This window comes from Hirundo rustica, chromosome 13, assembly GCF_015227805.2.
Source record: "Hirundo rustica isolate bHirRus1 chromosome 13, bHirRus1.pri.v3, whole genome shotgun sequence".
In the NCBI taxonomy this organism is placed as follows: Eukaryota; Metazoa; Chordata; class Aves; order Passeriformes; family Hirundinidae; genus Hirundo; species Hirundo rustica.
The window spans coordinates 19589254-19612278 of NC_053462.1; the positions used below are offsets into that span (position 1 = coordinate 19589254).

Here is a 23025-nt window from a genome sequence, read left to right on the forward strand (position 1 = left end):
GCACAGCTGTCCCTGGGGGTACAAAGGAGTTTGAAATTTAACAGAAATTTGACTGCAGCTGAGTAACCGAAGTTGGGAAGGGGATTGCTCTCCTCTCCCCTTCCCCCCTTCCTTTAATTAATTTTTTCAGCTAATTTGGCACCTGAGGGGAGGGGCCTTGCTGTGCCATGGGGCAGCTCGCTGGTTTGCCAAGGGGAATTCCCCCCGTTTGTAATGCTGAGTCCACTCCATCCTTCCATGCCCTCTTTGTGGGAATCTTTGTGGGGATTATTAGAAAGGCCACAGATCCCTGAAATCCCAAGAGATGTTTGCACTGCGCTCCGAGGATCTCTCAGCCACAGAGCACCGCGGCACCCCGGGGAGGAGCAGCTCCCTAAATCCCGCAGGAGCCAGCACAGCCGATCCCGAACGCCTGCCCCGGGAGGGAACGGCCCGCTTCCCAGGGAAAGGCAGATCCATGCTCAGACCCAGTGCCGCACCGGGAAGGAGCCCTGGGGAATGTCTCCATGAGAGGGGAGGGGCGGCTGGAAAGGTTCTGGACGCTCCAGGTAGGATCAGTGAGGGAGCAGGGCCCAGGAGCAGGAAGGGGGCAGCGGGACGCGGGATTCACCTCCCACACCGCAGCCAAGGCGGAGGGAAAAGCAGGATCGGGTTCTGGTCCACAGGGGAACTTCACCCTCAGGGTGGTTACAAAGCAAAGCTTCCACAATCAGAAACGTGTAACACTAACAGGGAAAAGGGCACAAGTATTTAGCAGGGGTTGTGTCCCAGTAAAAATCTCCTTGTTCTAGTCCAGTCCCTCAGCTCCGCATTCTTTTTCTGAATTAATTTAATCTTTAATGTTTATCAACACCGAAGAAGCTGAATGAAATTAATTTCTCTAACAGAAATCCAAACTTTCCTTAAGGAAAAAACAAAACAAATTCAGGACCCAGAAAGCAGCATTTCAGTACAAGAATCTGGTTTATTTTTACAGTGCAGCGATTGAAACAACATAGAAATTTAACTTGCAAAACTGAATTTATATCACAGCGTCTCTCAGAAGGCAATGCAGGTGCCTTGCTCTGAATCACAAAATATTCCTCTGGGCACCAAAAATTACAAACTTCCATCGCTATACACTGGACTTCCTTCAGAGACCGATTCCTCATCATTTAAACCTATCTCATAAACCATTTCTCTTAAAAAAAAAAACCCAAAAAACAAAAATGCAGGGAAGATAAAAATAACTCAAGTATTAAACTCAAGGCCTTGATTATTATTATTTCCCTCAGCTTGCAGCAGGGCTGTGCCCAGGGGCAGGGTCCCTAGTCGGGCTCGGTCACGCACTGCTCCACGATCTCCCGCAGGTTGGGGTTCTCCATTGCCGCCGCCACCCTCTCCTTGTCGTTGATCTGCTTGTTGACTGCAAAACACCCCGGGACAGGGGGGTCAGGAGCTCCAGGGACACCCCCAGGCCGTGGGGGTGCTCAGGAGGAAAGGAGGAGGGTCACTGGGAAACAGGGAAGGAGGGAGATGAAAGCTCAGTCACCACAAAGCAGCCATGGGGAAATAAGGATTTGGGTCACTCTGCTAGCTCAGGAAAAGGTGTGAGGTGTTCCGGTGATACATCCCAAAATTAAGAGTGAAGTTCAGGATAAATTAGTAGCCCAGGTTCAGTTTGTAGCTATTTAACCAAAATATCCCATTTTTGGCAGAGACTGAAGGCTCAAGGCCGGGTTTGCCAGGACTCCACGGCCGCTTAGGGCAGCGCCTGGCTCCGGCACAACACCCACGTCCCGCAAGCTTTACTGTTGGACCCCTGGGCACCGAGAGTTTCAGACTTTCTGTGCCGACAGATCCTGCAAAAACTGACTGAGGAGCATCCAAATTTGGTGTGAGGATTCCGGCCCAGTGGGATCAGCCGGGGAGGCAGCTCCTCGTGGCAATTCACCTCCTCTTGTTACAAACACAGCACCTGCCAGAGCTGAGGGGGCTTTGGTGTAAAACCCAACAAGCGGGTGGTCAGAGTCACCACGGCCTCGGGAACACCTGGATTTCAAGGTCTGAATTTCTGGGAGGGCAGGGGAGCGGAGGACAGAGCACAAAGAGGCCAAAGCAGCAGCGTGCACAAGCTCTACTCACTGTCCTCCTCCGTGGAATGTGTGCCCTCAGAAATGTAGATTTCCAGCTGCAGGAGAGATCGGCAGCGTTAGGAGCACCACAAGCCCTGGAACATTTTCCCTCCTGGAAGGAAAACTCTGTCCCACACACACACAGGGCCTGTCACCCCTGCTGCCACACGAGGGTGGCAAGAAGCTCCCTGCAGTGCTCAGCTGGGAGCTGTAAAAACAAAACAGCCGCCCGCAAATCAACTGCAGAGAGCCTCAGGTAGTTAATGTATTCTTTAAATTACTTTGGTCAAGTCTCCAAAGGTCTGTGAATCACTAGGTTTAATTTAGGGAGGTTGCCATTCATCCAGGGAATTTAAAATAGGCTTCAAACCAGGCACTTTACCTTGTGTCTAAAAGGCAAACACCTCTGAAGTTTTATTCTTAAACAAAGGCCTGTTGAAACAGAACACAAAAGAGATTTTCCTGTAAAATTCAAGGTGCATTTTCAGGGAATCCATGTTTAACAATCTGTGTAAAAGCCAACGTCCTTTCGTATTCTGAGCACAAGCCACAGAGGGAAAGGGGACAAGCAGGAAGTTGTAATTGTTTGTTTGTTTCTTAATTTAAGAGCTGACAAACTGTCAATTAATAACATTAATGAAGTAGCTTGGAGAATACAAAGAAGGAATTCTGTACCACTTCCCAGCAGAGTTTTGAGAGGATCTCTTTGAGGAGATTCCCTAACATGACAAAAACAGATGGGTGTCCCCCTCTCTCTGGATTTGGGGATTTATTTTGCTTGGTTTGGCTTTTGGTTAAGATGCAATTCCTGGTCAAACCAACACAGCCAGGCAAGACTGAATCTGAACTGGGACCGGTGTCACCCAGACAACCTCAACTTAACCTCATGCTCTTTATTTCTGATTTAATTGGAGGAATCTCACCGATGAGAGTGGCCAAGGAGCAATGAGGTACTGTTGGTGTAAACCTGATGATGACCAGATATTCATCCTCCCCTATCTCCTGCACCTCCACGCAGTTTTCCGTCACCACTTCCAGTTCTTCCAAAGTGTTGGGCTTCTCCGGGTCCCGGATGGTCCGGATGATATCTGAGGCACGAGACAAGCGAGCGGCGGTAAGGGATCTTCCCTGGCTTCCACAGGAGGTATTTCCACCAGCACCCCCTTCCCAGCACTGGCCATGCCGCTCCCCTTTGGAAGCCTCACCAAACGAGCCCAATAATCCAAACGCGGCGCTTTCTCCCTGTCCCGGCCCTCGGGGCCCCCCCTCACCGCTCCGAGCCCCTCAGGACCCCCAAGGGCAAACCGGGACCGCCCCCCGCGCCCCCCGGCAGTCACCGTAGACCTCGATGGCCCTGTCGTGCTCCATGGCGCGGCTCGGGGGCTCATGGCGAGAGCTACTGCCGGGGCTCCGCCACACCCGGCCCAGCGCCTGCCACAGCAGCGCCAGCGCCAGCGCCATGGCCGCGCTCCGCCATCGGCCCGCGGGCCCTGCGCTCCGTGAGGGCCGGGGCGGGGCCGGGGCGGGGCCGGGGAGCGCCAATGGCAGGGGAGAGACGGAAACCACGCCCAGTATGGGCGGGGCCTCGGCCCCTCATGCTCCTCCTGGCTGGCCCCGCGCGGAGCCGCGTGAGGGTGGGGACACGGAGGGACACAGTGGGGACACGGGAAGACCCCTGGGAGAGCTCCGGGACACAGAGTGGGGACACGGAGAGACCCCTGGGAGAGCTCCGGGACACAGAGTGGGGACACAGAGAGATCCTGGGAGAGCTCCGGGACACAGAGTGGGGACACGGAGAGATCCTGGGAGAGCTTCGGGACACAGAGTGGGGACACGGAGAGACCCCTGGGAGAGCTCCGGGACACAGAGTGGGGACACCGAGGGCCCCCGGAACACAAAGTGGGGACACGGAGGGACCCCCGGGACAGCCCGGGCCCCATAGTGGGGACACAGAAGTCCATGGGGATCCATTTGCAACCGAGATCAGAGGAATGGACAGGGACAGAGAAAAGAAACAGAGAATTCTACTTAAAGAGAATTCTGCTTTAAGAAACAGAGAATTCTTCTTAAAGATAAAGAGAATTCTGCTTTAAGAGAGGCGCGGACTACAGCTCCCAGCGCGCATTGCCGCGCCGCGGTGCCTGCTGGGGGTTGTAGTCGCGGCTCGGTTCCCAGCTGACCGGAACGGGGGGCGGCCCCGCCGAGATGGCGGCGGCTCGGGGCAGGCGTGGCGGGCGGCGCTGAGAACGAGGAAGAGGAGGATGGCGGCGGCGGCGGCTCGGGCCGAGCTGCGTGTGCTCCTGGTGCCCCGCTCGGAGGAGCCGCGGGGATGGGCGCGGGTGCGGCTGAGCAGAGCCCGGGACGCCCTGGGCGCTCTCCTGCTCCCCGCCGGTATCTACCTGGAGCCGCTGGGGCCGGGCGGGGCCGGGCGGGCCCGGGGCAGCGTCCTGCCGGGAGCCTGGGCTGAGTGAGTGCGGGCCGGGCAGGGCTGGGCAGGGCAGGGCAGGGCAGGGCGGGGGGAGACGGGGCTGCGGCCCGCAGCGGGGAGCGCTCCCGGAGCCCCGGTGCTGGCTCGTGTCCCGCGTTCGGCTGGCTGTGCTCACCGCAGGGCATCCATCCGAAAGCCAACGCGCACCAGAAGCCTTTTGTCTGTCGGGCAGTGTGGGCTTCACGCCCCAGTGCCGTGCCCGGGGCCAGCCCGCGGTGACACTCGGTCACACGGGGGCTTTAACATCTGCTTTGGCAGCTTCCGTGCTGAGCCAAGCCGCGGTCACGCTTTGGTTCGGAGCATCCGCATTGCCCGGCAGCGCCGGCGCTGTTCAGAGACTCGCTGAGCCCCAAACTGGTTCGGCTTTGGGGGGCCCTTAGAGCCCATCCCGTTCCAGGGACACCTTCCCCTGTCCCAGGCTGCTCCCAGCCCCGTCCAGCCTGGCCGGGGACATTCCAGGGCTGGGGAACGTTTCACAGGGCTCCGCTCCTTGGTTCGCTCTGCCCCCTCCCCATCACCACGGAGCAGGTGTGACACACCTGGAGAGCTGCTCGGCCCAAAAAACAAGGGAAAATCTGGAAATGAACGATGTGTTCTGCTGTCCCTTGCTGGCAGAGCTGGTGTTCTCCCTCCTGGGAATCCTGAAGCAGAGCATCCCTCGTGTCCTGGGTGACTAAAGTGAAAAAGGCAGGAGGATGGAAACCCCTTTATCCCGGAGAGGAGGAGGAGCTGGTGTTCCTCGGGCTCTGTCCTGCCCAGGATGAAGCAGTTCCAGTGCTGGGAGGGGCGGGATGGCAGCAGAGCCTTCAGTGCTGAAGTGGGGGTGCTGCCCATCATCAGTGCACACCCAGAGCTGCTCAGCGTGGGGAGCGGCGAGAGGGGATAAAGCCAATGACCCTCCTGAATGTTTTATCTCCAGCTTCATGTGGGACAGCACGGAAAGTGATGGTTTGCAGTCAAACAAGACAAAACTCCTGGCTCTTGGTCAAAGCCATGACCTGTTTGTCTATGAATTCAGTGTGGAGGATGGAAAACACAGCCCGAATTCCCTGCACAGTTGTAAGGAGGCGACACTTAAAAAGCTCCTGGAGGCTAAAAGCATTAGTGAGTAAATTTCAATGTGTTGCACGTGTGAAATATTCCAGTCTGGTTCTGCTGGGATGCGTCAGGCAGTGGGATTGAGCACTGGGGAATTTCAGGTCCCTCCACACTGATCCAGTGTGATCTGCAGGATTCATGGGCTTGAAAAATAACGGGGACATTTCTGTATTCAAAGGTGGCAGTGTTAGAAATAATTAAACTGTAGAGTCATGTTTGAGTGATGCAAAGTTTAAAAGGAATTTTAATAAAATACATGGAAGCCTGCTCGCTCAAATTTTAACTTTAATGTTGGGACTGATGGGAAGGAAAGAGAGACAGGCTCATCAATAACCCTGCAAAGACTGATTAAACATTTAATCTTGTGTTTTATGGTTAGCAAACATAGTGAGAGTGAGCCTTTGGTGTTTGACATGTTCTTGAACAGTCTCCCTTCCTAAAATATTTTATTTCCAAAGTTTGTAGCTTTTCTCCTCAGTGCTGACAGAAATCCTATTTTGTGCTGATTTTTTATGTTCTTCATAGTACTGTCCACTGAAAAAGCCACATAAAAAGTTTTGGGAAATTGTTCTAGAATTAGTGCCCCTGGCACAGAAAGTGAGATTTAAAACCAACCACCCCAACTCACAGTCCCAGCTTGTGTTAGGATGGTAGCTGGGGCAATGAATTTGAGCTGTCATTTTCTCGGGATTCCGTTATATATCAAAAGTCCCGGCTGGCCATAATCCGAAATTTAAACACCTTTTAATTTACAGGCCTGCCCTCAATTTCCTCCGTGAAGATTCTGTCTTTTGGAAACAACAAGTGCAAACTTCTGCTCAACCAGTTTGTCCTGGTGCACCTGAGCTTTCCTGCGGAGGACTCACCCCCGGAGAGCTGCGGCTGCTTCCCCCTGGCTCTGCCTCAGGAAGCTGTGGGCAGAATAACAGACTCCCAGTTCTGCAGGGGGATCCTCTTCCTGTTGGACAGTGCTGGCTGGATCTGTATCCTTTGCAGGAGAAAATCACCTGGGAGAACAAAGCTGCTTTTCTTTGCTGCCAGAGTGGTGCAGAAACGCCTTTACATACATTTAAGTGATGCCTGCAAAGAAGGTTGTGTAGCCAGATGCTGGTGATCGTGGTGAAGTGCCGTAATTGTGTCCCCAGCACCCCACTGGAGATCTGTTGCCCTCTGGATTCTTGGGTTTCATTAATGGCTTTGCTCCATGGGTCTGTGTGTAAACAGGCTGACTCCTACTGTCACCTCATTGCCTAATTAAACAGGAATGACCTGCAGGCACACAGGGAATCAGGGCTTGGGAGGCAGGGTTGTGTGTTGGAGCAGGGGCTCAGAGCTGTCACCCCCACCAGCAGCTGGATTTAACCTGTTCCTGTTCGCCTGCTCTGGCACACTGAAGTGCAATAAAGTCTGGTTTCCTTCCCTCCTCTTGGAGCCAGCATTCAGCCCCTTCTCCTCCAGCACTGAGCCCCTTCCCCTCGTGTGCATCCCCTCTGCTGGGCGCTCCAGGGCCTGGGCTTTTCCTTGATGCTGTTTGCAGATGTATTTGACTGCGCCGATGGTGCCACCCTCGGGAAGGTGAGCGTGGCCCTGGGGGCTGGCCCAGCCCCTGTGTCCCCCCTGGCTGGCCTGGCAGTGTCCCCTGACCTCAGCACGGCCGTGGTGACCAGCTCCTGCCACCGTGCCCTGGCTGTGCAGCTCAACACCTACTTCAGGTACGGCTCCCGTTCCGTTTGGGCTGAACTGACCCTCGCAGGTCCCTGATCTTGGGCCTGTGCTCATCGGGGTGCTGGCAGCTTTTCATTCCCAGTTCTGTGCTAGAGCAGAAATTTCCTCTTTGCTTAAAGATTGTCCTTTCGTTGTTTGCTCTAATTTATTCTCTGTCGCTTTCACAAAGGAAACTGTGTCACATCTCTTTAATCTGTGTGTTAGCAATAAGATAAACTTTGTCTTGCCCTTCATCGTTATTTTTTTCCAGGAAGATTAGATGCTCTCAGTGCCAGGGGTGGATGTTGGCACCTTTTGGAAATACTGTGGGGTATGGAATTACCAAACTCTATGGGTACAGCTGTGCTCATTTAGCTTGATAAATTAGGGCCAGGTGGTAATTAAGAGGTGATGTCCACCTCAAAGCAAAAAGCATCAGGTTTTGATGGCTCACCTGTTGTTCTGAGAGAAAACTGCGCTGAGAGCTCCTGGAGGAATTAAACATGAAAAAACATCTTCAATCATCTGAGCAAGGTGAAAATTCATATTTATTTCTTCACAGACAGTTCCCTGAACATTTGTTCTGTAAGAGAGATCCTGAAAGTCTTGCGGTGAAGCCTCCAGAGGGACTGGATGAGGATGACCTGGCCAGTTCTGAGCACAGCATGGAGCTCCTGTCGTCACCATTCCGCACAGAGAGGTACCGAAGGGAGGAACCTCCTGGCACAGGCTGGGCTTTGCCTCCTTTGGATCCTTGATAATAAGCTGCTGATTTGTTTTTCCACTGTAGTTGTGACAGGTGAAATCAGCCCATTCTGGTGTAAATCTTTTGAGTTTAGGGTGGACCAAGGACAGCTTTACGCAGGGCATTGAACAGCTTCCCAACGGGAATTGCTGCTTAGGGGTTACCTTTAAGTCTTAGAGTATTGATACTGACTAAACATGTCAATTATAACCTGATGTATAGATAAGAAAGATTCAGTTCTGGATTCAGTTCTGTTCTACTGTTCTTTAATCGATGGGGAATTTTCTGTAAAGAAAAGAAAACTTTTAACTAAAAATGTTAAACATGGACACTGTCAGCTGACACAGCTGTGGTCACTCAGCTTGGCTGCAGGGAGTATTTAAATGCAAATAAAGAGGCCATGGTAAGGTTAAAATGCAGGGTGCTGGATGGAGTTTGTAAGCTCAGAGTGCATTTTATTTAACTGAGGAAGCTTTACCTGGTTGGAGCAATCCCTGGTGTTACAGGTGACTGTCCCCCCGCAGGTCCTGGAAGGCACACTTATCCTCACTGTGGGACAGAGTAAGGAGAAGAAGAACACCACCTTCTCCAGGTTTGGTGGACGACTCGAATTTGCCTTGGTATCAGTTTTTTTACCCATCTTGAGGATCACGATCCTGAAATCTGTGAGGATCCAGAGACGATGGTGGCCTTTGTTCCCCGGGCCGTGACGTGGGCGGCTTCCCGAGCGCTCCAGAGCCAGGGTGCAGCCCGTGGGGATGCAGGGCAGCAGTGGGCACAGATCCCCGTGGGAGCAGCCCCGGAAATGGTGAAAGTGGAGTGTAAACTGGTGACTGGAGCTAAAGCTGTGTTCGTGGTGCTGGCACAGGACACGGGGCTGTCCCTGGTGCTCTGGGATTTTGAGTCCCGGGACGTGACGTGTTCCCACTTCGGCAGAAGCAGTGTCTACGTGGAGTGCAGTGCAGAGGTGCCACTGTGTCTGCTGCTGACAGGTGAGGGGTCATAAGCTGTCCTGAGACAGCTGCTTTAGGGGTTTTTAGTGTTTTATCTGGCTGCTGTTGGGTAACTTCCCCTGCATTCCTACCCGGGTGAAATCCACCCACAGCCGCCGCAGCTTTGCCTCACTCTTCTGGGAGCAGCAGCGGCTGGAGGTGCTGCTGCCCAAGAAGGGGCTGCTCTGCCTTTAGCTGTGGCTTGGTTCTGTCCTCCAGAGCGTGGTCTGTCCCTGGTCCTGTTTGGATTAAGTCAGGAGGAGTTTCTGAGCAGGCTGATGCTGTTCGGCAGCGCCGGCGTGGTGGATTCCGTGTGTCGCCTCAATGGGTGGGAGAGGTGCTCCATTCCCATCCATGCCCTCGAGGTAAGGAAGCAATGAACTCTCCATTTCGGGTGTTGAATGCAGCTTAGCAATGGTTTAGACGCAGTTAAAAGTGTGCCTCGAACCCAGGGGCAAAAGGAAGTGGTTTAGTTTTTAAACAAACAGCAGAACCCCAAGCAGATGAGTAACCCAGAGGAAGAAATCCAGCAGCAAAGTGAATGCACATTAATAAAATAGAAGAGAATAAAGTGATGCCCAAAATTCCCTCTTAATTGGACCCAAAGGCAACTCTGCCAGTTTCTGCAACAATTTTTGTCCTCTTGCAACATGTTAAATGTGAAAAGAAATCCTTGGAACTAGATTTCTGTTATTGTACTGTTCTTATTAAATTGCTGCAAGCTTATTCAGGGTCCTGATTCTTGTAGTATTTACTTTATATTGCTGCAATAACGTTTTTGGGTGTGAAGATAGAGGGCAGGCTTTGAGCAGAGCCTGTTGCAGGAGCCTGGCAGGTGCTGTGCAGGTCACCTTGTTGTTTCAGGCTGCACACAGAGTTTAAATCCCTTCTGGTTTTCTGCCTGTCTAGTTTGTCACTGAGGATGGAGTGAGAATCCCAGCAGCAAGTGCACAGTGTGTGGGTTTAGAACCCATGCTTAATTGTTCTGTCTCACGTTTGTCTAGGCAGGTTTGGAAAATCGCCAGCTGGACACGGTGGATTTGTTTTTAAAAAGCAAAGAAAGCGTTTTCAGCCTGTGTGCTCCCTGCCCTGAGCACCCTGGGGATGGAGCCTCCCAGTCCTACCTGAGGAGTAAGTGAGCACCGAGGTTATCCCATCCCCTTTCTCCCTGCGGCTCTGTGTGGGGTGCAGGTGTGTGAACTGTTTCTGGAACCCTTGCAGATTTGGAGGAGCTCAGGCCAGCTCTAAACTTGCTCTGCTCAGCCATCCAGGACAGTGATATGGAGCCTCACAGCAAACACTTCTCGGAGCAGCTGCTGAACCTCACCCTGACTTTCCTTACCAAGCAGCTGGAGGAAATCTTTGTGCACACAGAGGGTAAGATCACTCCTGCTGGGTCATGTCTAGTAATGTGGCATCATTTCAGTGAGTAAGAACAGCTAATTCTTTTAATTAAAAGCCTAAATTTGCCTGGAATGAAGATAAAAATACCGGAATTAAGTGAATGAAGGATGTTCACCCCTGTGCTTTAGACTGGACTTACCTGACTAATAACTGGTTGGATTAATACAAATTTCAGTTCTCCTTTAGTGGTCCCTGGGCAGGAAAACCCCTCAGTGAGGGCAGGGAGCTCTGTGGGGCTGTGGCTGTGTCCTGACAGGGTGCTGGGAGTGCTGTGCTATCACTGCCTGGAAGGGGACAGAGCTGCTGTGCTCTCCCCTCTGAAGGGGTTTTGTTTATTCATCAGCACATTTATTAATTCAGCCTTGCTAAACATTAAAATCCTGTCTGTTCCTTCCCATTTAACTGACATCTTGGGTGCTTTTGGCAGAGCCTGATGAATTCCTGCAGAAGGCTGCAGATATTTTGACTGATTACATCATCAAGCTGAGAAAGTTCCTGAGGAAATACCCTCGACCACCCATCTCCCCAGGGCACACGGGAGCTGACCTGGATGAGGACCTGCCTGAGATAGAAGAGAGCCAAGAATGGGAAAAACTGACACCAGAGGTGAACCTGAGTAACCCAGATTTTACTGCTGTGCTGAAGTTTACATAAGGAGATCATTTATGTGGAAATACCTGGAAGTACTGGGGAAGAAAACCAACCTAGGCATGATGCAGATCAGTTTGTTCCGTGTTTTTCCCTTCAGGAAGTCATTGCTGAGGCCATCCTGAGCAACAAAATACCAGAGGCCCAGATCTTCTTCCGAAGGCAGCAGCATCCTGCTGAGAGTCTCCAGGAGTTCATCCAGACGGGTCTGAGCCTGGCCTATGACTGTCTGCTGAAGGGCAGCACCAGGGAGGCCTCAGAGCTGCTGAGGAACATGGTGAGAGGTGTTCGGGGTGCTTTGATAAAATCCTGGCACGTGTCTGGAGTGGAGTGAAACTCATGAATGTTTATCAAGTCTCTGAGGGCGTCCAGCACTTGTCAGAATGGCTTAAAGCAATAGCGAGACAACTTCTGTGGATGTGCTTTGTAAAAGAAAAGTTTTAGCAAAAGAGGAAAACAGTGAACATAAACAACAAGGAAATGTGAGTCGAACACAGCGTGGAGAGCACTCTGGCGCTGGTGAGGCAATCCAAAAAAGCCAGTTGAGCTCTTGGTGCAGTCCCTTCGGTAGCCGATGGTTTAGGTGGGCACCTTTGCCCAGGGGAGCTGGCAGCAGGCTTTGAGGTACCCTGTCAAAGCCCAGTCACTGCTCCTGTGCTGGCCCTGGGCCAGTCCCGATGAAATGGGCACAGAACTTTCTGGTTTGGTTTCCTTTTACGCTGAAGGCGGGCTGAGGCTTTTTCCCTTCGGTAGAATCTTGTGTGGGCTGCGAGGGGAGCGGTGGCTCTCGCTGGTGTGTGTAACGAGAGCAGGAGCACGGGCAGCCCCTCGGGGTGCTGTGCATGGGCTGGTTCTGCCAGAAGCAGCTGGAGCTGGTTAAAGTTGGCTTTGTTTGAGGAGCTGCTGGGGCAGCCTGGCTGTGGGCGTGCCAGTGAGGGGCTGAGCAGCAGGGTGAGGGTGGCTCAGTCCCGGGGTTTGTTCCAGCAGGGACATCCCTGAGGGACTGGCACGCGCCTGTTTGTCAGGGCTGCGTGCTCCGGAGGGAAAGCAGCTGTGTTCATCCTGAATTTGATCTTTTTAGCGCATTCCGGGGGCACGTTTGACAGCGAGTGTCTTCTTTGTGGCAGGGCTTTGACGTGAGGCAGGAGCTGCACAAGATCTGCTTTCACACGCAGGACGGACGCGTCCGGGAGCTGCTGGTGAGTGCGGCAGCGGCTGCTTCGGCCAGGCCTGAGCCCTGCAGGCTGCTGTGCTGGGGAAAGCTCTGCACTGAGCTGCCCTTCAGAGTAGGGACAGCCAGAGCTCAGGGACAGCCAGAGCTCAGGGACAGCCAGAGCTCGTGCCCGTGCCCTGCAGGCTGCTGTGCTGGGGGAAGCCCTGCACCAAGCCACCCTTCAGAGCAGGGACAGCCAGGGCTCAGGGACAGCCAGAGCTCAGGGACAGCCAGGGCTCGTGCCTGCGCCCTCCCGCTGCGGTTCTGCAGCAGCCCTGTCCCTGTGCAGTTAAAGTCCAGAGCTCTTCAAACGTCATTTGTTTGTCCCCGCTCTGGTCTGGTTCTCTCACATGGCCTGGAGTCCTCTTGTCATTTAAAATGCTTCCAGCAGTTGTTTTTTTCCCTACAGTTGGGTTGTTGTTCGCGCTTGCAGGATCGTTTACAACGTGAATATGTTAAAAATAGATTAAAAACTGGGGGAATTTGGAGGCAATACTTTAGCAGCTGGAGGTAACACTTTTTATTTGAATTAAAGGTGAAGGTCTTACAAGAAGAAAATTATTTTTCTGAAAAAGAGAAGAAGATGATAGACTTTGTGCATCAGGTTGAAAGCTTGTACTCGGAATCCTTCAAGGAAAATATAGAGACTCAGTCTCTTTCCAGGTAATGTGGATTATTACTTTTAATTATCAATTAATAGCATTAACAGGATTTAAATTGTGCTGGATTCTACATTCTGTGGGATTTACTGCCCTAACAAATACAGCCTTTAATTTCATTAATTTCACACTGGTCTCTGCAGAAATCAGTGTCGGTTTGGGGACTGAGTAATTTTCCCATTACTCTGGCAGTTGCTGTCATGTTCCCTCGTGACAAACTGTTGTGTGAGTCATGACAAACTATCCTGAGGGTGACAGAGCTCTGCTGCTTCAAATGAAGCGTTTTTAATAATAACATTAGAATTCCTGCTCAATTATTTGTGTTCAGATGTTTGCTGTGTTTTTGATCTGCGGCGTCTGTAACACAGCAAACTGAATAACCTAGGAAACTCCTTTTACAGTTAAATAACACTAAAACTGTTACCATGCTCATAATTTGACGTGCCAGCTTTGGAAAAAGGAGGCAGCTCTTTATTTCTCAGCCCTGGAGCTGCACTCAGGCCCTCTGGCCCTCGCGGGCTGGGAGCTTTGCTGGGCCCGGCTCAGCTGCTCTTGGCTGTGCTGGGGCCGTTCAGCCCAGGCTGAGCCCAGCCCAGGCTGAGCCCAGCCCGTTGCAGTTTCAGCAGCTGGAGCAGCTGGAGGAGGCAGCAGCAGCCGTGCGGGCAGCAGGCAGCTCTGGGCTGCGGCAGCCCCGGCAGCAGCAGGCTCCGGCTGATGTTTAACTGGGCTCTCTGCTGGGATCAGCTGCTGCAGGAGATGATTCTGCTGCCCAGGAAACCACGCCAAGGCAAGTGCTGTGGCACCGAGGGCTTACCCTGGGCACCCGGGTCTCCCTGGCACAGCACACGGCGCCTGTGTGGGAGGGGCACTCATTTTTTGGCAGTGTGGGTGGGTAAGGATGGGTTTCACCCTGTTCCATCCTGGGGCTGGGCTCTTCCTGCAGTTAAGGGTTTGGAGGCAGCTGGAAGGGGCTTGCCTGAGGCATGGCCATGTGTGAATGCCCCCCTCTGCCACCCTCTGCCACCCTTTGCCACCCTCTGCCCCTGTCCCACTCCCTGCACTGGGGAATCCCTTCCAGCTCTGCCAACATGGGGCTCCAAAAGCTGGAACAAACCCTCGATCTCAGTGTCACACTGGCAGCTGTTCATTAAAAACAGGTACCTGGAAGGACAGGACACAGGGAATGGTTCCCACTGCCAGGGGGCAGGGATGGATGGGATTTTGGGCAGGAATTGTTCCCTGGGAGGGGTGAGGCCCTGGCACAGGGTGCCCAGAGCAGCTGTGGCTGCCCCTGGATCCCTGGCAGTGCCCCAAGCCGGGCTGGGTGGGGTTGGAGCAGCCTGGGATGGTGGGAGGTGTCCCTGCCCAAGGAACTGGATGCTCTTTAAGGTCTCAGCCCAAACCACTCCATAACTCTGTGTAAGAAAATATCAGTATTTCCCTCAGAAGCGTCTGTGTGTGCTGGTTTCACCCATTTCTCTCTTTGAAACACAGAACTGAGGAGCTGCAGCGCTGAGGTTCTCTGGATGCACCTGACAGCCCAGCACGACTGGTCCAGTGTCTGTTCCTGGATTGAGGAGTCAGAGCCCAGCCAGGCTCCGAGTGGCCGAGCTGCCTGGCCCCCCCTGAGCCCCGACATCGTTGACAGGAGCACTCTGTGCAGCACCTACATGAGACAGGACATCCTGAACAAGCTGGCCAGGTAGGGCCCCCGAGGCTTCACACTGAATCTCCTTCCTGTGTGGAGCCAAAATCAGAAATGCAGTCCTTGGTATGTTATCGTGATACGCAAAGCAATCACACGTAGACAAATTTCGCAGGGCAGAGGGGTTCATCCATGCCAGCTCAGGGCTGAGTCAGGGCAGAGAGAGAGCCTCCTTGTTTATTTCTTACTTCTTATACATTTGTGGGTCTGGCTGAAGATTGGCTTTTAGAGTTTTCACCTCTCAAGCCAACTGGCCAGACCAACTGTCAGTTACAATTGTTTTCAGGTTAGAAATGTGCAATCAAAGGACAGGGAATGAAAAACAAAGGATTTGTTTATGTTACATCTGTGGGAAAAAGGTAGAAACTGCTCCTAATATTGTACAGTAACTAAAAGGTCTGACTCCATTTTATGAGAATTCAAAAGGCTTTAAAAAACTCAGAAAAACCAGGGTAACATTGGTAGATCATGGTTTTTATACTGCTCCTTTTGGGAACAGCACGAATCCAGTGATAAATGTGATTTTAGTCACGTTTTAGTCACTTTCAGTTATCTGAAAACAGTAAGGGCCATGGGAGCAGGAGCACTCCTCCCTCAGCCCCTGGAAGTTTCCCAGTGGTTGTATTCCTGATTCCAGCTGTAATGCGAGGGAGGAGATCCTGAGCATTTCGCTGTTCACGCTGTGTGCGGTGACCTGCAGTGACCACAGTGTCGCTGGGGCACAGGCTGATGGATTGTGGCACGTTGTGTCTGCCTCAGCAGGGAGTTGTTTCCTGAGAGGGAAAGGTCTGCTCCAGTTCTGAGCTGAGAGCACCCGTCAGAACTTGTCAAAGAGAACTGTGTGCTCAGTGTCTGTGCTTTTTTTTTTTCCTGGCAGAAAGGGAATTTTTGTCCGTTCTGAGCTGGACGATTTTGAGCTCCTGCTCCAGAGGTTGTCGTGCCTCGGAGGAGTCCTGCAGAATCCTCACCCTGTTCCAAAGTACAGCACTGCCAGTGGCCTGGATTTCCACGCCCAGTTTGTCCTGCACTGCCTGGAGCACAGCCTGCAGTACCTGCTCTACACTTACCTGGACTATTACAGGTAGGAGTGCTTCCCTCCCTCATGAGGGAGCCCAGATTCAGAGGAGGAAACACAATTTGAACAGTTGGTGGGGAAAGTTCTCCTCAGTGGCAGTGTCGTTTAGCAGAAACCCTGGGGCAGTGTGTGAGATTTTAAGCTGTGTCTTGAAGCTTTATTCAAGTTGTCTTAATATTAATTTGTGTGTCAGTCATGAAAGGAAACAATCACAGCAGTAATTAGTATAATGCTGTAAGCAATACAATCCTAAATGAGCCAAGACAAGTCGCTCTTTAGAAGCTCAGAATATGCAGAATTCAGACACTTTCTTAAGCACAAGTGTGGGTTGACTCCTGATATGTTCACAGATAAGGAAATTGCTGCTTTCCCCCTGAACCGGGGTTAGCTGGGATTTAATGTGGTACCAGTATTAGATCCTGGAGCTGTATGGATACTTCCCACCAAAGGGATGCTCGGTAATTAAAATTTCTGAGCTCCAACTCCAGTCTAACACTGGAATTATCAGGAATGTAGAAGTGGATTAGGAAAAAAGCCATTCCATCATTTTCTGGTTGTTTGTCTGACCACTTGTATTTGCCATAGCACCCGTGAGATGCTCCAGACCTTTAATGCCGTGCTACATCAGTGCTCTCCAGCCCTGTGTTTTCACTCTGCTGTTGTTTGTTTCCAGTTTAACCCCTTCAAACTGCCCTGTCCTGGGTAAGAAGGAGCTGCAGGAGGCACATCCCTGGTTCGAGTTCCTGGTGCAGTGCCGAGGGGTTGCCAGCAATCCCCGAGGTAGGAATCTCAGAGGGGGACTGACGGTCGTGCCCTGGCCCAGGGTTTGGCAGAGCTGGATTAAACTCTGCTCTGCTGCAAGGCCTCTGGCCATGGCCAGTCACCTCCCTGCCTGTCACTTCTTCATCCCTGAAATCTGGATTGCAATTCCTGCCTGAACTGTGCTTAAAGATCCGGAGGCTGCACAGAAGGGAGAATCATCCTGTGTGCGATCATCGTTACCTCCAGTTCAGTTACGTCCCCAACAGGTTGAACAGAAGCAGAATTCATAAGAAAATGCACATCCCATTAAAATTAAACCTACCTCTGGTCCCTGTGGTGCATTTTGATTTCTCTGCCCTTGCTTTGCTGAAAACCAGTGGAATTTGTGCCCCTGACTCATTGCACTTTTTAAAACATTTCATCTTCTGCAGAGTCACGCATTAACAAAAGACAAAAATAATCCCAAGTGAAGCTTTTTATAGAAAGCATGATCAGTGTAGGATAAAGAATTGAACCACACCAGTGCTAAACTTGGGGCTCCACCCCAGCCAGTCTGTGTAGGCAAAGCTGTAGTTTGGGGAAAACTTGGTAAACCTTAGCTCATCTTACCTGTGTTCATAGGCAAAGTGAGGAAAATGGACAACAAAAAGTAGAAAATTCAGCATTTTTGACAGTCAGAGGACAGCTGCAATGTGTGATTGCTGATGTAATACCGGTTTTGCACGCAATCAAATGTCGCTTTTTTTTTTTTTTTTTTTCCTTCTAAGATCCCAAGATGATTTTCCAGGCGAGTCTGGCCAACGCTCAGATGCTGATTCCCAGCAGCCAGGGGGGTGTGAGCAGCATCCTGCTGGAGGGCAGGACCCTGCTGGCCCTGGCCACCACGGTCTATGGGCCTGGGGGCATCGACCAGGTACTGCCTGGGCCTCCTGCTCCCTCGCTGCTCCCTCGCTGCTCCCTCGCTGCTCCCTCGCTGCTCCCTCGCTGCTCCCTCGCTGCTCCCTCGCTGCTCCCTCCCTGCTCCCTCGCTGCTCCCTCGCTGCTCCCTCGCTGCTCCCTCGCTGCTCCCTCGCTGCTCCCTCGCTGCTCCCTCGCTGCTCCCTCGCTGCTCCCTCGCTGCTCCCTCGCTGCTCCCTCGCTGCTCCCTCGCTGCTCCCTCCCTGCTCCCTCCCTGCTCCCTCTTTGCTCCCCCTGCTCCCTCTTTGCTCCCCCTGTCCTGCTGCTCCCCCTGTCCTGCACTGGCTCTCCTCATTTTCCTGGAAGGATTCTGCGTGGCTTTTATAGAAAAATCCCCCCTGAGCCATCACCAGAGTGTCCTGATCCACAGCACAGTCACCTGCAGCATCTGTGCTGGGGAACGTGGCTCTGATCCAACTTAAAAGCATTTCACGGAAAAAAAAAACCAAAAAACCCCGAGATGATACTTTCTGTGTTGCCACTGCATGCCAAATTCCCGTGAGGTGGCCTGGGACACCCCAGAATTGTTTAGTTGTTATCCAGTGCAGTTTCCTCCTAATTAATTCCGCTTGTTTGCGATGTAGGTCCTTCAGAGCGAAGATACAGAAAAGCCTCTGAAGAAAGTTGATCCTCAGCTCTTGAAAATGGCCCTGACCCCTTACCCCAAGCTCAAGGCTGCTCTGTTCCCCTCCTGCACTGCTCACGGGATTTTGCCTCCTGACATCTCTCTCTACCACCTTCTGCAGGTACACAAAGTGCTTCTGGCAGGACGCAGGGACAGAGGAGTTCGTTGGCAGCCGGGGGCCGGGGGTTCTTTCTCTGGGGTCCCTGATGTGGAGCTGAAGGTCACGGCTTCCTCCTGAGCTGCTTTTTCCAGGTGCTCTCTGCACCCCGGGAGTTTGCAGTGCTGGAGTGTCAGAGAGGGATATCCTCGCAGTGTTCAGCGGGCCAGGTGTTTAATATGGCAGAAATGACAATATTTAAATTTTAAAACGTTTGTAACGGGAAGGGAATTAGAAGGCGAGAGTTACAGGACAGTGATGTGAAATTCTTAAGCTGCCACAATATATTTTGTTTCTGATCTTTCAGTCCTTAACGCCCTTTGACCCCAGGAAATTATTTGGCTGGCAGTCGACAAACACTCTTGCTGTGTCAGGTATGTCTCTTGCCAAGGTTTACATGCTTTCCTAGCCTGAGCACCTGAAACAAATTACGTTCCAGGGGAATTATTTGGCAGATAAATTTACTCAGAAGGCCGTTTCTTTCACAAGAAAAACAGTGTAATTCACTAAAATTGGGTTTTGAACGAGAACGCTAGATTTTTGCATTAAGCTTTCCACAAGCAGAACTTCTTCTAAATATGAGATAGAAAACCCAATGTTTTATTTCAAAAGCAAGCTGAGGTGATGCAGAGCTCTGATTTCCCAGTGAGGGGTTGGGATTTCAGTGTGGTTTGGATGTGCCAAGGTCTGAATTAAACCGGGGGAGCTGCGTTTGGGGTTGCTGCGTTTGGGGTTGCTGTGTTTGGTGTTGCTCTGCTGGGTTCAGCAGTGTTTGGTGTCACTGTGTTTGGTGTTGCTGTGTTTGGTGTTGCTGTGCTGGGTTCAGCAGTGTTTGGTGTCACTGTGTTTGGTGTCGCTGTGTTTGGTGTTGCTGTGCTGGGTTCAGCAGTGTTTGGTGTCGCTGTGTTTGGTGTTGCTGTGCTGGGTTCAGCAGTGTTTGGTGTCGCTGTGTTTGGTGTCGCTGTGTTTGGTGTCGCTGTGCTGTGTTTGATGTCACTGTGCTGGGTTCAGCAGTGTTTGGTGTTGCTGTGCTGTGTTTGGTGTTGCTCTGCTGGGTTCAGCCGTGTTTGGTGTCGCTGTGCTGTGTTTGGTGTTGCTGTGCTGTGTTTGATGTTACTGTGCTGGGTTCAGCCGTGTTTGGTGTTGCTGTGCTGTGTTTGGTGTTGCTGTGCTGGATTCAGCTGTGTTTGGTTTCGCTGGGTTTGGTGTTGCTTTGCTGGGTTTGGTGTCGCTGTGTTTGGTGTCGCTGTGTTTAGTGTTGCTGTGCTGTGTTTGGTGTTGTGCTGGGTTCAGCTGGGTTTGGTGTTGCTGTGCTTGGTGTTGCTGTGCTGTGTTTGGTGTTGCTGTGCTGGGTTCAGCAGTGTTTGGTGTCGCTGTGTTTGGTGTTGCTCTGCTGGGTTCAGCTGTGTTTGGTGTCGCTGTGCTGTGTTTGGTGTTGCTGTGCTGTGTTTGGTGTTGCTGTGCTAGGTTCAGCCATGTTTGGTGTTGCTGTGCTGTGTTTGGTGTTGTTGTGCTGGGTTCAGCTGTGTTTGGTGTCGCTGTGTTTGGTGTTGCTGTGCTGTGTTTGGTGGTGTTGTGCTGGGTTCAGCCGTGTTTGGTGTTGCTGTGCTGTGTTTGGTGTTTCTCTGCTGGGTTCAGCCGTGTTTGGTGTTGCTGTGTTTGGTGTTGTTGTGCTGGGTTCAGCCGTGTTTGGTGTCGCTGTGCTGTGTTTGGTGTCGCTGTGTTTGGTGTCGCTGTGCTGTGTTTGGTGTTGCTGTGTTGGGTTTGGTGTTGCTGTGCTGGGTTTGGTGTTGCTGTGCTGGGTTCAGCCGTGTTTGGTGTTGTTGTGCTGGGTTCAGCAGTGTTTGCTGTCGCTGTGCTGTGTTTGGTGTTGCTGTCCTGGGTTCAGCAGTGTTTGGTGTTGCTGTGCTGTGTTTGGTGGTGTTGTGCTGGGTTCAGCAGTGTTTGGTGTTGCTGTGTTTGGTGTTGCTGTGCTGTGTTTGGTGTTTCTCTGCTGGGTTCAGCAGTGTTTGATGTTGCTGTGCTGTGTTTGGTGTCACTCTGCTGGGTTCAGCTGTGTCTCACCGTGCTGCTCTGTCCTTCCCAGATGCCTGGAGCGAGCTGCCCCACTTCTCCAGCCCCGAGCTGGTGAGCAGGCACGCCGTGCTGGAGAGGTTGGATTTCCTCTTCTACCTGCTCCACGGCCGCCCCGCCTTCGCCTTCGGCACCTTCCTGGGGCAGCAGCTGGCCAGGAGCAAAACCCCCAGGCAGCTGTGAGTGTCCTCAGCAGGGCCAGGCCCCAGCACAGGAGGGGATTCGTCCTCCCCAGCAGCACACCCGTGCTGAGCAGTGCAGCCGGGGCTGTCCTGAGGGTTAGAAATCAAACAGCACCTGAAGGGAGGTGAGCTTCACTTGGAATCACCTCAGTGGAGCCTGGGCGAGGGAAGCCAGGAGAATATTCCAGTCAGATCAAATGTGGCTGGGCTCTTTTTAGGAACCTGAGCCCCCAGGTGACCTCACAGGAAAATGATGCCCCTTGTCTGTGACACTTCCTTAGTTTAATTAGGAAGGCAAAAAAATTGCACTGGAGGTTGATGGAATTTAAATGTTCCGGCTGAAGCTTCAAGATCAGGTGTTCAGAAGGGTTCAGTCAGATGAGACATCTTGCCTGAATACATGAAATCGGCTGTTTAGTGTGGGAATTAGAACAAATCACTTTGTTTCTCTGGTTTGTGTAATTGTCACTGTTGGTTTCTCTCTGTTGATTCTCCACAGATCTGTTTCTCATGTGTAAAGAGGTCAAACCGGGGCAAAAAGGGCAGCGTGCATTAGTGCAGAGTCACGTCAGGGTTTAGCAGACAGTCAGGGACCCGGGGTCGTTTCAGTGACTGCTGTGCAAAAACCCTTTGGGCGCATTTTCCTCTTGGCACCATCTGCAGGTCAGACCCGGGTTCCTGGTGCTGCGGTGGATTGCAAACTCTGCCCTCGGCTGCTGGGGGGCTGTTTTATTAATTACAGCACCAATTCCACCAGCTTTAGCGTTTGATGAACACATTAAATTCCCAACTCTGCTTACAACCTGTGAGCCCTCATCCTCACGCTGGCACTTTTTATAAAAACGGAACTCCGGGCCCGTGCTGATCTGCGTGCTGCTTTGCCTGGGGTCCCCGGTGCTGCAGGGGAGCAAACCCCTGGCTGTTGGCCGTTGCAGGATCCTGCAGGCAGCACGGGAGGCGCAGGTTTTGGCCGTGTCCTCGCTGGGTGTCCCCTCGGTGGCGGCGGCCTGCGTTTGCTTCCTGGAGCTGCTGGGGCTGGACAGCCTGCGCCTGCGCGTGGAGCTCGGCGCCGCCAGCGTGATCGCCGGCCACGGGAGCGGGAGCCAGGCCTCTCACCGCGGCCACGCCAGCCACTCCTTGGGTAAGCGGGGCTCTGGCTGCTTTGGAACGGGTGCTCTGGGTTTCCTGGATGCTGCCCTGCTGGCTCAGCGGTGCAGTGAAAGCAGCTGAGAACTTGGTTGTTCTTCTGTTCCTGGGTTTGTTGCTAATTTTGAAGGTGCATTTTTTTATCCCGTCGTGTGGAGTAAGGCAGGGAGAGTGGTGCAGCTGTATCAGGATCCAACAGACGCTGTCCAGCAGCTGCCCAAGACTGATATTAGTGAGGTTCAGCCTGATGTTGCAGTAATATTACAGAGAGTTAAACGAAGTCCATTGCCAAATCTCCTTTCTCCTTCCTATTTGAAAACTCTTACACCTGCAGGGAGATCAGGTGTTCAGAGCTGTAGGGGGGAAATTAAGTTTATCCTAGAAATAACTGCAGAAAGTTGAATTTCCAACTCCAGGGCCACAGGAAGCTGCTGGTTCTCTGGGAAATGCTGCCCTGGCTCTGATCCCAGGTAGCACCTCAGGAATGTGTTCTCTCAAACAGTGGAGAAGTTGACAAAGTTGGCTGATGGTGAAAAAGCAGCAGCAGCAGCAGTTCTGACCTGGCTGGAAGAGGCCTTCTGGGCTGGCATTGAGCACCAAGGAGTAAAGAGGTGAGAGCAGCGGGTCTGAGGGCTTACCTGGGGGATGGAGACTGAGCGCAGGCTGTTGTTATTCCTGTGGCAGAGAACACCAGAGAGGGCAGCAGGGGACAGGCCCTGCCCTGCTGGGCGCTCCAGAGAGGGCAGCAGGGGACAGGCCCTGCCCTGCTGGGTGCTCCCAGGGGCTCTGGCCTCTCTGCAGTGACCCTGGCTGTCCCCTCTTGCTGTGTGCAGTGGCTCTGGGCCACAGGCTCACTTCACACCCGAGCATGCGTGCAAATACCGCGGTTCAGAGCAGCTGGAGCTCTCCAAATCCCCTGCAGGACATCCAGCGACTCCAGGAGGCAGTGGGCCTTGGTCATGCAGTTCTGCAAACTCCATAACCTGGAGCCGAGCACGTCCTTCCTGAGGGAGTGTGCCAAATCCAACGAGTGGCTGCAGTTCCTCGTCCAGAGCCAGCTCTGCGGCCACCAGCCAGCCCAGGTGAGCTGTCTGTGCGTTGAACTGGCCCTTGTACAGGAGAATGTCCCAGGGTGGGACAGCAGGAGCCTCAGCAGGCCCTGGGATCCCGTTCTCTCGGCATGTCAGTACCCTTGGACTCTGTGGTAGCACTTCACACTCGTAAATTTAATTTAAACTCTGGTAGTTACTGCTCTTTTTTTTTTAACTGGAGAGCTGC

At 52.5% G+C, this 23025-nt stretch overlaps 2 protein-coding genes across 2 annotated transcripts in view; one reads left to right on the forward strand and one right to left on the reverse strand.

Annotated features, from left to right (window-relative positions):
* Positions 1–944: 944 nt before the first annotated feature.
* On the reverse strand, positions 945–3612 carry CIAO2A (cytosolic iron-sulfur assembly component 2A). Its single transcript, XM_040077065.2, has 5 exons — positions 3452–3612; positions 3038–3202; positions 2497–2546; positions 2125–2170; positions 945–1405 (listed from the first exon to the last, which is right to left on the reverse strand). The coding sequence occupies exons 1-5, from the start codon at positions 3573–3575 to the stop codon at positions 1308–1310; spliced, it is 483 nt and encodes a 160-aa protein (XP_039932999.1). The 5' UTR covers positions 3576–3612; the 3' UTR covers positions 945–1307.
* A 725-nt stretch (positions 3613–4337) lies between these two features.
* The window catches only part of SPG11 (SPG11 vesicle trafficking associated, spatacsin), a 31039-nt gene continuing 12351 nt past the window's right edge, over positions 4338–23025 (forward strand). Inside the window, 25 exon segments of the mRNA XM_040077309.2 lie at positions 4338–4581; positions 5522–5706; positions 6456–6683; positions 7238–7412; positions 7967–8104; positions 8674–8776; positions 8778–9141; positions 9361–9506; positions 10146–10272; positions 10363–10518; positions 10973–11151; positions 11294–11470; positions 12321–12392; positions 12942–13069; positions 13683–13852; positions 14560–14767; positions 15648–15851; positions 16519–16625; positions 17375–17520; positions 18149–18310; positions 18654–18720; positions 20433–20598; positions 21537–21742; positions 22250–22358; positions 22670–22829. Of these exon segments, the coding sequence (XP_039933243.1) occupies positions 4376–4581; positions 5522–5706; positions 6456–6683; positions 7238–7412; positions 7967–8104; positions 8674–8776; positions 8778–9141; positions 9361–9506; positions 10146–10272; positions 10363–10518; positions 10973–11151; positions 11294–11470; positions 12321–12392; positions 12942–13069; positions 13683–13852; positions 14560–14767; positions 15648–15851; positions 16519–16625; positions 17375–17520; positions 18149–18310; positions 18654–18720; positions 20433–20598; positions 21537–21742; positions 22250–22358; positions 22670–22829 (4089 nt within the window). The 5' untranslated portion in view covers positions 4338–4375.

Bases quoted from the DNA above. Each gene is read 5' to 3' on its own strand.
- CIAO2A (XM_040077065.2), bottom strand. From the start codon at position 3,575: ATGGCGCTGGCGCTGGCGCTGCTGTGGCAGGCGCTGGGCCGGGTGTGG. The intron at 2,547-3,037 runs GTGAGATTCCTC...CTGTTTCAACAG, and splicing joins CTCCTTGGCCACTCTCATCG to GCCTTTGTTTAAGAATAAAA. The intron at 2,171-2,496 runs GTAAAGTGCCTG...TCTCTCCTGCAG, and splicing joins GTTTGCCTTTTAGACACAAG to CTGGAAATCTACATTTCTGA.